At 48.6% G+C, this 13,108-nt stretch overlaps 1 protein-coding gene across 1 annotated transcript; it reads right to left on the reverse strand.

Annotated features, from left to right (window-relative positions):
* Nucleotides 1–331: 331 nt before the first annotated feature.
* LOC309537629 (uncharacterized protein) lies at nucleotides 332–10,235 on the reverse strand (the record flags this gene model as incomplete). Its single annotated transcript, XM_082232518.1, has 6 exons — nucleotides 332–2,587; nucleotides 4,265–4,391; nucleotides 4,704–4,786; nucleotides 6,281–6,362; nucleotides 6,994–7,488; nucleotides 9,603–10,235. The coding sequence occupies 6 exons, from the start codon at nucleotides 10,233–10,235 to the stop codon at nucleotides 735–737; spliced, it is 3,273 nt and encodes a 1,090-aa protein (XP_082088644.1). The 3' UTR covers nucleotides 332–734.
* Nucleotides 10,236–13,108: the final 2,873 nt, after the last annotated feature.

Raw genomic sequence — 13,108 nt, forward strand, 5'->3', positions numbered from 1 at the left:
AGAAGTGGAATACAAAAAGGGAGGTGTGAGGAGGCCATGGAAATATGGGAAAGAAAGTTAAGATATTGGAAGTCTTTTTCTTTTTTCTTCTTTTTCTTTTCTTTTTTGAGGTGTTTTCAAAGTGTTTTTGTTTTGTTTTGTTAATTTTTAGGTAGTGTTTTTGTATTGTAATGTATTTTTATTAGTTTTTTCTTCTGTAAGTGTTTAGATTGTTTTGAAAGGAATAAATATAATTTTTTTAAAAAAGAGACTTTTGTTCCTGTTGAAGCTCTTTCCACATTCCAGACACTGATAAGGTTTTCCCTTGTATGAATTCTTAGATGGAAAATGAGTTCGGACCTCGTCCTGAAGCTCTTTCCACATTCCATGCACTGATAGGGTTTTCCCCCTGTATGAATCCTTTGATGGGAAGTGAGATGGGCACTCCAACTGAAGCTCTTTTCACATTCTACGCACTGATAGGGTTTTTCCCCTATATGAATTTTACAATGGGAAGTGAGATCATGGCTGTGACTGAAGCAGTGATATGGTTTCTCCCTGGATGAATTCTACAATGGCAAGTGTGATTGTGGCTTTGACTGAAGCTCTTTCCACACTCCAAGCAGTGATATGGTTTCTCCCCTGTATGAATCCTTTGATGGGAAGTGAGATGGGCCCTCTGAATGAAGCTCTTTCCACATTCCAAACACTGATAGGGGTTTTCCCCGTATGAATACTTTGATGGGATGTGAAGCTTATTTTCCAGGTGAAGCTCTTTCCACATTCCACGCACTGATAGGGTTCTCCCCTTTATGAATCCTTTGATGGGAAGTGAGATGGGAGCCCTGACTGAAGCTCTTTCCACATTCCACGCACTGATAGGGTTTCTCCCCTGTATGAATCCTTTGATGGGAAGTGAGATGGGCCCTCTGAATGAAGCTCTTTCCACATTCCAAGCACTGATAGGGTTTCTCCCCTGTATGAATCCTTTGATGGGAGGTGAGATGGTCCCTCCGATTGAAGCTCTTTCTACATTCTATGCACTGATAGGGTTTTCCCCTTGTATGACTTCTATGATGAGAAGTGAGATCGTGGCTGTGACTGAAGTTCTTTCCACACTCCAAGCAGTGATATGGTTTCTCCCCTGTATGAATTCTACGATGGGAAGTGAGATCTGAGCTCTTCCTGAAGCTCTTTCCACATTCCAGGCACTGATAGGGTTTCTCCCCTGTATGAATTCTTTGGTGGGAAGTGAGTTCGGACCTCGTCCTGAAGCTCTTTCCACATTCCAGGCACTGATAGGGTTTCTCCCCTGTATGAATTCTTTGATGGGAAGTGAGATGGGCCCTCTGATTGAAGCTCTTTCCACATTCCACACACTGATATGGTTTCTCCCCTGTATGAATCCTTTGATGGGAAATGAGATGGGCACTCCGATTGAAGCTCTTTCCACATTCCACGCACTGATATGGTTTTTCCCCTGTATGAATTCTACGATGGGAAGTGAGATCATGGCTGTTACTGAAGCAGTGATATGGTTTCTCCCCTGTATGAATTCTACGATGGCAAGTGAGATTGTAGCTTTGACTGAAGCTCTTTCCACACTCCAAGCAGTGATATGGTTTCTCCCCTGTATGAATCCTTTGATGGGAAGTGAGATGGGAGCTCTGACTGAAGCTCTTTCCACATTCCACGCACTGATAGGGTTTCTCCCCTGTATGAATCCTTTGATGGAAAGTGAGATGGGCACTCCGATTGAAGCTCTTTCCACATTCCACGCACTGATATGGTTTTTCCCCTGTATGAATTCTACGATGGGAAGTGAGATCGTGGCTGTGACTGAAGCTCTTTCCACACTCCAAGCAGTGATATGGTTTCTCCCCAGTATGAATCCTTTGATGGGAAGTGAGATGGGAGCTCTGACTGAACCTCTTTCCACATTCCACACACTGATAGGGTTTCTCCCCTGTATGAATCCTTTGATGGGAAGTGAGATCGGCACTCCGATTGAAGCTCTTTCCACATTCCACACACTGATAGGGTTTCTCCCCTGTATGAATTCTTTGATGGTAAGTGAGATGGGCACTCCGAGTGAAGCTCTTTCCACATTCCACGCACTGATATGGTTTTTCCCCTGTATGAATTCTACGATGGGAAGTGAGATCGTGGCTTTGAGTGAAGCTCTTTCCACACTCCAAGCAGTGATATGGTTTCTCCCCTGTATGAATCCTTTGATGGGAAGTGAGATTGTGGCTTTGAGTGAAGCTCTTTCCACACTCCAAGCAGTGATATGGTTTCTCCCCTGTATGAATTCTTTGATGGGCAGTGAGATGGGAGCCCTGACTGAAGCTCTTTCCACATTCCACGCACTGAAAGGGTTTCTCCCCTGTATGAGTTCTACGATGAGAAGTGAGATCAGAGCTCTTCCTGAAGCTTTTTCCACATTCCAAGCACTGATAGGGTTTCTCCCCTGTATGAATTATGTGATGGGAAGTGGAATGGGAGCTCTGACTGAAGCTCTCTCCACAGTCTGAATCCTGATATGGCTCCTCCTCTGTGTGGATTTCGTTGTGGTCTCCCTTGTTCTTCATTTCCAATTCATCACGACCTGAAACTAAGAGGCAAACAGATTAGAGTCTCGGGAAGAAGTGCAGTCCCAAATTATGGAACAATGCTAATTAATGCTTGGGACAGGGGAAGAACTGAAGGGAGTTAGATGTTATAATGTTCCTTTTGTTTTGTAAAAAAGTCTAGTTTCGTATACAAATCAAGTTGAATATTATGTTTTCTCTTTCTAGTTTTGAAAGTACAGCTTAACCTGGTAACATCATTTTGTTTAAATTTAAATATGGATCTGTACTATATTCATAAATAAAATGTGCTTTTATTATTATTTAAAGGTGGCCAAAGCGGGAAAGTTCCCTGTTCAAAATTAAGATATTTATTAGCTAAAGTGGTGCTTCAGGTTAAAAACAGTTTCAGGTTAAGAACGGACCTCCGGAAGGAATTAAGTACTTAACCTGAGGTACAACTGTATTTAATATGCTACGTTGTTCAATATGCAGTAATAAATCTAAACAAATTTTAAGAGCTTGAGAAATATTTGGGAACATTGACTCTGGACTGACTTGGTCATAGTCAGCTACCTTGTGGTAGGGGAATGAACGTCTGTGTTCTGAAAAACACATTTTGTATATTGAACAAATGTATGTATCAGCAACCAAATTTAAATTTCTTTAGTGGCTAAAAATTTAATGATAATGTGCATCACCTTAAACCAATTTGGATGTTTTCTTAAATTCTCGACATCACTGAATGCAGCAGAAACTTGTCATATCAGTATTATTATTATTATTCCAGTTTCCTTACAGTGGTACCTCAGGTTACATACGCTTCAGGTTACAGACTCCGCTAACCTAGAAATGGTACCTCGGGTTAAGAACTTTGCTTCAGGATGAGAACAGAAATCATGCTCTGGCAGCGCAGCGGCAGCAGTAGGCCCCATTAGCTAAAGTGGTGCTTCAGGTTAAGAACAGTTTCAGGTTAAGAACGGACCTCTGGAACGAATTAAGTTCTTAACCCGAAGTACCACTGTACTTAAATGTTACATTTTTGTGAGAAGTTACAGGGGAAGAGGCAGGGGGCCTTCTCCATAGGGGAACCCACCTTGTGGAACGCCCTCCCATCAGATGTCAAGGAAATAACTATGCAACTTTTAGAGGACTTCTGAAGGCACCTCTGTATTGGGAAGTTTTTAATGTTTGATGTTTTATTATGTTTTTCTATTTGTTGGCTGGGGCCACCCAGTCAGATGGGCAGGGTAAAAATAATAAAATGATCATTATTGTTACTACAGGGTTCACTGCCTGAGATTCAAAAAGCCTGGCTCTTTTCTGGGATGGAGTTTGTTTGGTTCAGTCGTGGAATCTGTGCCATCTCCAATGTCAAGCGACTCTTTGGTCAACCAGAGAGAGACAGAAGCAAGAACAAAAGCAGGAAACTTGACTGAAACTAATTCAACATCCCAAATCACTCTGAAGCCTACATTTAAGAAGGCCTGGGCAGTTCAGACAGCCTGATCGTAGTTATAAACCACAGAACTGGAGGAAGAATATTCACAGGGAAAACAATCAATAGCCATCCATCCAAGGTTTGCTGTGGGGGTGTTAACATCCCAGGTGCTGTGGGTGGCGCTGTTGAGCCCCATCGAAATATCAGAGGTTCGTCACATAGAGAGATGTCTTGAATTACAAAACAGATAGGATGATCCAATAGGGAGCCTTACCGAGAGAGTCCAAGATCCCACAATTCTCCTCCATGACTTCCTTATGGAGAGCTCTCTGGTCAGGATCCAGCAACGCCCACTCCTCGTCTGTGAAATGGACAGCCACATCTTCAAAGCACACTGGACCCTAACAGAACAGGAAAAAGGCTGTCCTCTTAGAGAACATTCACTTGGCTCTGTTGTTTTCTACAGCGGCCAGACCCCTCTCTGCCTTCCTCATCCCTCTTTCCTGCTGCAGCTTCTGCCTCGGAGTCTGGGCTGCTCTCTGCCACAGACTCCCTCTGCTCCCTGAGCCCTCTTCCCTCTCCAGCTTCAGACCCCTCCTCCTCCTCCTCCTCCTCCCAGTCGGCTCCCTCTTCTCTGGCTCCTCCCACCATTCCTCTGCATCCAGCCAGTCTGCATCCAAGCAGTCCTTCCCCACAAGGCTCCTTCCCCCTACCTGATCTGGGTCCACAGCTGCTGCCTCCCCTCCACCACCATGAAAAGATGAAGGAGCAGGTCTTGGTGGCATCATTCCGTCACCTGGGAGAGACCAAGGTAAGTGGAAACCGTGAGCGCCTGCTTCTCTCAGAGGTGAAACAGTGCATCTCTCAGTACAGATGGGGCTTCGTCCAAGTCTCCCCTGCTAGCTTCCGGTTCCGCTCTGCCTTAATGGAGGCAGCGGAGATCGTTGGCAATGGAAAAACAAGGATGACTGAGGGTAATTCTCCTTGCAAGTTGCCCCCAGGGACAGGGGGAACGGGCCTCACTCCCAGTTCGTCTTGGTACCAGGTTCCGGCTCCGGCATGGATTGCGGGAGGCAGGGGGACGCTGAGTGCAAAAGCCCTTCGCCTGTGAAAACCCTCCTTCGCCGCCATTAAGAAGCAGAGGTTCTCCTGCCAATTAGAGCTCAATTTGGACTAATGTACAGGCGTTGCTGGAAGAGATGAGATCATAAACTGCAGAACTGAACCAGCTGCAAGGTCTTTAAGGTTTGTACATGAGTAAATACTTCATTTGGTGCAAAGGATGGTGGGGGGAGGGGAGCCTATGGCTTCTTTATATAAAGTTTTCTTCTCTACACTAATGAATTGGTAGCCTGTGATTGAACACTAGTTGAAAATATCTATGTACAGTTGAGCAGAGATGAAACTGGATTGCAGATATGGAATATAACATCAAATGGAACTGTGTGTGTAAAAAAAAAAAAGGAAAAAGGGAGGGAAGCTCTATTTTGCAAAATGTTTACGATGGAAAATTAGAGCTGACTCTTCCCCATCCTTTATTATATACAGACTGAACTGAATAATGCTAAAAGGACTTGGAATTTAATTTAATTGGATACATGTGCATTTATCTTAGGCCAGACAAAGGGATGTAAGGAATCTGAAAGTTGTGAGGGAGCTGATAAGGTTCATTACTGAGTCATTTGCAGTTCTGACCGATCCCTCTCCTTCCCAGGCAGAGAAGAAAAATGGCAAAAACTGATTATTTATTGGAACAGTGTGATTTTTGCAGCTGCTGTTAAAGTTGCCAAACAACGAAGCACAGGACAGAGCGATGGAGAATTTCTGAAACCACAATGGGATATTAGCTCCGCCCAAGGAATGATGGAGAACAGCAACAAAAAGGAAAAGATAGAAAGAACATTTTACAAGGACAGGAAGAAACATCACCAACAGAAAGATTGCCACACACGGGAAGAGTAAGGATACAGCTGGAGTGCCTCACTTGTAGTTTTATATATTATTTGTATAAAGGATTCTTATCTTGACAGGAGGGTAATTGAAAATAATAAGATTTTGGAATGCAGAAATCAAGAAAATCATCAAACCATCAGTTTTAGCATGCGGGGCGGGCACCTATATTATATAATTTGATATCTTAAAGATTGGTATTACTAATGAACTGTAATTTTAAACTAATCAAATTACTATCGTAAATGTCTCCCCTGCTGAGTACATTTGGACATTTGTACCCATTTCAAAACCAAGAGAATGTGACAAAACGGGGGAGAAAACACTCCTTCCTCCTTACCCAGAGGCCTCACTCTGGCGTCCAACGGAGTCTTCTCTGCCTCAGAAGAATCAAGACCCATTTCTGCCAAAAGATCCTTCCTCTGAAAGAGCAACAAGGATTCAAAACAGAGAATGGGGAGAAGGGTTAGAGAAGGAATGGCAGAGGCAAGCGCTTTCGGGGGACAGAGGTGAAAGCTGTTTCCTGCTTCTGCTAGACTGGTGTCTGGGGTTGGCTGCCAGGACCATGAAACATTGGTCCTCAAGGATCTTCACTGGCTCCCCGAACGTTTCCCAGCACAATTCAAAGCCCTAAACGGCCTCAAAGGCCCAGTATACCCAAAGGAGCGTCTCCATGAACTGAGGTCCAGTTCCGAAGGACCTCTGCTGATTCCCTCACTGTGATAAGTGAAGTTACAGGGAACCAGGCAGAAGACCTTCTCCACAGTGGCCCCCACCCTGGGGAATGCCCTCCCATCAGGTGAGAAGGAGATAAGAAAATGCATAACTTTTAGAAGACATCTGATGTCTTCTTATGCTTTTATATGTGCTGGAAGGCACCCAGCCACATGGGTGTCATAAATAATAAAAAGAAGAAGAAGAGGAAGAAGGAGAAGGAGAAGATCTGTTCCTAGATGCTTTCCAAAAAAGGATGGGCCATTAGGAAATGATTTGGGAATACTCTCCCTCCTCTCTGGAGCCCCTTGGGAGTATCCAGAGGAAAGTCTCTCTCACCTGCTGCTCTGCCTGCTTCCTCTCCTCTGCCTGACTCAGGAGGAAACCTTCGGCCAGGGCCACCGCCTGGGAACTGGTCTCCGCTCCGCATTCCCTCACCCAGTTCTCCATCTCCAGAGGAAGGACAGCCAGGAACTGCTCCAAAATCACCAGGTCCAGCATCTGAGCTTTCGTGTGCCTTTCTGGCTTCAGCCACTGATGGCAAAGGTGGTAGAACTGGCTGCAAACCTCTCGGGGTCCTTTGGCTTCCTGGCAGCAGAACTGCCTGAGCTGCTGGCTGTGCACCTCTGAGCAAAGGGTGTCCTCCTCACCCAGTTCCTTCTTCACAGAGTTTTCCCAGAATTCCCCACTGTTCCCCGTTTCCATGGCATGGCCTCTTCCTGCTTCAGGGCCAGCTGAGTCTTGCTCCTCCATCTGGGCTCTCCGGAAGTCTCCAAGAGATCGGAAGGAGTCCCTTGGTCCTCTGCCAAGTTCTAATGGAAGGTGCAGCAAATCCTATGAATCAAACACATCCTTCTATTGTAAGATCAAAGCACAGCCAAGAGAAGAAGAATGTTCCCTGAGGAAGCATGGGGAGAGGAGGAGGAAGAAGTCATAACTGTGAATGACAAGTGAGTGTAATCTGGAGTGAAGGCAATAGTGGGGGTCCCTCCCAACCCCACTTCATAGTCCAGAGCTTCGCCCCAACCCAGCCATATCTGCTTGGGTGGCTTGGTGAGCAGCAGGGCCCATGTCTAGCTCCAGCCACCGTCCCTTTGTGACTTCCTGCTCTGGATCCGAGGGGACAATGGCAAGGCCCTCTGGGTGGAACTGCCCTGGAAGACGCCTTGGAAACTGGCCCCAAATGCAGCGGTTGGGTTCTCAACTGGGTTCCCTCTTTTACTAATGGCATTTCTATCCCACCTTTTCTCCAACAGGCTCCAGGTGGTGTCCGGGACTGGACCCAAGAGGAATGCTGGAGACCCCCTTCCCTCCTCCTGAACCTTCCCGAGAAGAGGAGGACAGTATAGATTTACAACAGTGGTTTGCAGAAGGTCATAGTTCAGAGGCTGCAGAGGGGAGAAGCTGGGAAATATTGGGAGAGCAGCAGGAGGAAGAAGCAGCACCAGGGGAGAGACAGCTGACAGACTCTGTGTCTTCAGAAAGCATTCCTGACCCTCCTTCTCCCAGGATCCAGCATGCATTGAGAGTAGGAGAACAGGAAGCTCAGAGGCAGAAAGCACAGATCAGCCGACGCAGGGATGACGTAGAAGAGGAGAGACAGAGGGGTGGGACTTTACTCAGAACAACGCCATTACTGCAATGAAGAGGCGCTGTTCAAAGTCCCTCTCTGTAAATATTGAATAAAGGACTCGGCAGGAACTCTTCTTGTTGTCGACTTCTTGGCTGGCCACAGGGGGGGGGGATGGGATTCCCTGAAGCCTGACAGGTGGCATCTACCCCTCCTCACTGAAGACCCACGAAAATCCTTTGGCATACATGTAGTTCCTGTTTTAAATACCTGCATTGGTTGCCAGTTCATTTCTGGGCCTAAGTTCATCAACAGACCAACACTTTATATTGTTTAGTTGGCAATGGAAGAGGAGAAAGGCCCATGACTCTCCCTTAATCGAAGCACAAGCACAAGGGCTTTGCCATGTGGAATGCTCTCTCTTCACTCTGTTCTGTTTCCCCTTTATTTTTGGTCGCGTTCAAACCCATTCATTAACCCAAAAGTCATACGCTGACCACTGACAATGAACCTGATGTCGCAAATTTATTATGCTGCTTTTGTGATATACAAATGGCATGAGAAGACTTGCTTTATTTAATTCTATTCTTTATTATACCTATGATCCTTCTTTATAAAACCCAATAAAAAGTTATTCAATAAAAAAGGGGGAACAACACACACACACACAGACACACACACAGGCTCCATCTGTGTGGCATCTGATATGTTAGCAGGCTTTAAATTAATCACCAGAAAAGGAAAAGGTTATCAAAGAATATGAGAGGAGAAGACCAGAAGGTTTTGGGGGAGCAAACAGGGGTTCAAACTGAAAACAAAATATTTGTGTGTTACTGTGACAAATACCAATTTATGTTGTTTCAAAATTATTATGTGCTGAAATTAAAGCATATGTCAAGATGGGGGAGGCAGAAATATTAATTTTTTATGGCAGGGAAAATGCCAAGTGAAAATTAAAGTATTGCCAGATGCCAAGGGAAGCGAAGTAGGACGTGACCCTCCTTTCTGTTTGGGCGCTTCTTCAGATTCCTGGATTTCATCCTGCATAAAGAGATATGGGGGGGGGGGTCCTGGATGCCCCCTTTCGCCCCTCTCCTTCCAGACCTGAACAAGATCTCTTGCAAGAAAGGAAGATAAGGGGCGACAGAAGAAAGGGAGCCCCCTCCCCCCCGGAAGCGGAGTTGGCGAAGGAGACCCCCCCCCGTCCAGCTCCCCCTCGAGCCGGGAAACTCCCGGGAAGCCGGGCCCAGAGACCCTCCCTTCCGGGCCCCCCCAACCCCCTCCCTCCTCCCTGGCAGGCTCCTCCCTCCCTCTTCCGCCCCCTCCCCCTCCCGGGCCTGGTCCGGGGCAGGAGGGAGAGGAAAGGCCGTGATTTTACCTCAGCGTCGCGGGGCAGGGAGTTCCGCAGGCTTCCCCCGAGAGGAGCCCGGCCGGCGAAGGCGAGGCCGGAAGGGACGTCAGAGGGCGGGAGGAGGAGGAGCGGCCCGCCTTCCTTTCCTGTCCTCTCTAGGAAGCCAGCTCGGCGGCCCTTAACCCTTCTCTCTCCCGGCGTCGCGCAGGCGCAGGGCTGCTCCATCCGGGGCCTGGCGAGCTGCTCCCTCCGAGGGGAAGAGTCTCTTGGGGGCTTCTGGGGGGGCTGCGGGGCAGTGAGCCCTGTCCCAGAAAAAGGGGGTCCGGGGGGGCCTGGCAGGGTGCGGGGCCCCCGGCCGAGAGGAGGGCGCGTGTGCGTGGGAAGGGGGAACCCGTGTCCCGGAGGAGGAGCCCCTCTCTCTGCCTGGGGCTGCGAAGGGGCGCCTGGGCGGGGGAGAGGGGGTCCTGGGGGGCCAGATGGGGGACCCGGGGGCGTCTCTCTTGGGGGCTGCGGGGCAGAGCCGTGTCCCAGCAAGAGGGGGTCCGGGGGGTCCTGGGGGGGCCCGGGAAGAAGGAGCACTGGGCGCGTGTGCGTGGGAAGGGGGAACGCGTGTCCCGGAGGAGGAGCCCCTCTCTGCCTGGGGCTGCGGGGGAGAACCATGTCTCTGGCACCTGGAGAAAAAGGGGGGCTGGAAATGCCACGGACAACGAAACCACTCAGCGCCCCTTGGATATCAAGCAGCAGGAAAGGACCACACAAAAAGTCCACAGATGAAGTTTTATTCAGACCCAGAAGAGAAAAAGCAGCACTAAGGGCAGTGTCTCAAAGATGCAGCGTAACATCTTTACCTTAGGAAAAGTAATTAAACGTAACAATCGGCAAAGAGGCAGTTAAATGGAATTTTCCAGTGGCAGGGGGGACAAGGAAGCCCATCACAGCAGGCCTGCGGTGCTAAAAATCAGGAGAAGAGATTTCTGTGCATCTCGAGAGCAACAAGAATGTATTCCTTCCCCCCCTTTGCTTGAGAAGTAAAACTCTGAAGTGTTTGGCTCCAGGGTCCCTTGAGAGAGAGTTGGTTCCGACTCTGAGCAAAGAGGAAGGAAAAGGGGGTCCTGCAAGGAGAGGATGAGGGTGTTACCAGAAAATCCGAGGGTTCTCTTGGGCAAATGAAGACACCGACCAGAGCAATTCAGAGCAAAACAGCAGCCAGTAGGCTTGGTCTTTATTAAAGAAAAGACTGTCGCGACAGGACTCCCACCGCCCACAAGGTGAAGCAAGATGGAAGCCCCGAACAAAGGGAGACCCTAACTTTTATTAGTTGTTAATCCCATAAGCTACACCCTCAGAATTACATCATATTTACATCATGATTATATTAAAAATAGGAGGAGTCGGGGAGGGGCTGCACAGGTAACCCGAGTGTCCTGACACCTGGCCGGAGCCTCCTTCCCCCTCCCCACATGAGTCATACACGAAAACAAAGGAGAAAGACGAAGTTTCCTGCCCCCTGAGGGGAATCCGGCCACAGTTCCTTTGTGAAAGTCCGTGCGGAATACACTAAAGTATACAGTCCATTGTGTCCTTGATAGCCTTCTGTCTGAACCCATGACGATGGCTATCAAGGTTGTCACGTCTACCTGGAGGGAGCGCAGGGTACGTGACTGCTCGGTCAAAGGATTATGGCCACTTGATATCAGGCCACCCCCCTTTGATAGTCTTTGTAATATCCAGCAGAATAAAAGTGGTCCGGTGAAAATCCGAAGTACGGTTGATTTTTAGTGAATTTATAAAGAATATTGTCGTTGAAGTTCAAAGCACTTTCGCCTTCAGGAAGCAGCTTGCTACATTTTGATTAAATCAGTCACGGTCAATTGAACTCGGAAACTTTGTATTGAGAGCTGTCAAAGGTAAGGGAAGAGAGCGGCAGTAGCCTGCAGTACCTGCGTGGCCGCCGCAAGGGGCACTGTTCGGTAACACTGATTGGCTGAGGCGGCCGCCGATTGACAGCGGAGTTCGGTCGGCCGGTCTACTCGCAATAAAGATAGGGCGATACGGAGTACTATAGAAGGAAACTGTCAGGTTAGCGCTTCCTTATTTACGGAAGGCTTTTAAGGAATGGCCCTCTAAAAGGACACCTCTGGGCTTAGGAAGGGAGATGCGTGTATGTGTGAGTGTGGTGCTTGTGCAAACACGTGTTAGTGTGGGGGGGGGGCGATTTCCGGCGACAAGGGGAAGACCCCCTTTTCTAGGGGTGGGGGAGAGGGATTGGGCTCCCGAATCAAGAGAGCACCTTGTAGCCTGGCACTGAAAAGACACCCCCCCTCACACACACACTTTGTGGCATCTCCTTTTGGCAAAGGGTCAAAACATAGTTCCAACTTGAAAACCACCTCCAGGACCAGGCACCCTCAATGGGCTTTGGACTACAACTCCCAACCGGGCCTGCCAGCAGAAGGCAGGGGGGATGGAAACAGCCGTCCAGAAGGTCCAGCCAGCTCCAGAGGCGACCCAAGGCTGCTCTCCAACGGGGCGCTGCTCCAGGCATCTGAGTTGCCCAGTTCAAGGGAGCTGGCGGGACTAAGAACCGGGGTTCCTGAATTGCAGGGGTTGGACTAGATGAGCCTGGAGTGTCCTCTTCCAGGATTCCTCTTCTGGCTCCCAATGCCACAGCTGGAATGTCTCCCAAAACTGCCCCCCCTTTCACAAGGAGCTCCCCCCCCCCTCCGTGTCTTAAACTACCCTTTGACTGGCAACCATCTCCAATCTCCTTGCTGGACAATCCCAACCAAAGATGCATTAGATTCTCTGAAATCTACTCAGGAGTCCTGTAGTGATTTCATGCTCTTTATTGCAGCTTGCAAAACAGTGATTTAATTGCACCCCAAACCTCAGGCATTATAAATATACATTATTTACACAATTAGTCCCATCTGATTGGCTGATTCTGCTTCCCTCCTGGATCCTGATTGGTCTTTTCCTGCAGGCCAATCAGTTGTCGCATTCTAGGATCCTACTAGCCTTTTCTTCTAGGCTCCAAGCTTAGTACATAACCCCCCTCCCCTCTACGTTCCCGTTGCGCCCAGAAGGTTAGCATTCCTAGTTGTTGAAGTATGCCGGTCACCTATGTATGCCTTGTGGTCTTGGGTGTCTCTCGGTTGGGGTTCCTGGTTCTGGCTCTTGTTCCAGGGCTGCCGGCTGTGACGGGGTCGTTGGGTTGGACGCCACTGGTCCACTCGGTCGTGGTTCTGGTTCCTGTGGCTGCTCGGCCTCGGTCACTTCTGGACTTGCTAGTTCTGCCTCCCTTACCCGCTCCTCCTGCTCTATGGGCCTCACCCTTCTGCTATCACTTTGGGATTCTTCTGTCCAGCCCTCCTTGCATTCCCCCCCCCCCAGGAACTATCGCAGCAGTTGATCACAGTGGCGGTGCCAAGCTTTCCCTCCTTCTTTAGCACCTCGTATGACACGGGGCCAGTTGCTCTGGTGACTGTGGTGGGTACCCATGCCAGGCCCTGGGTACACTGGGTCGCGGGGCT

This window comes from Podarcis vaucheri (genome assembly GCF_965113315.1).
Source record: "Podarcis vaucheri genome assembly, chromosome: 7".
Taxonomy (NCBI): Eukaryota; Metazoa; Chordata; class Lepidosauria; order Squamata; family Lacertidae; genus Podarcis; species Podarcis vaucheri.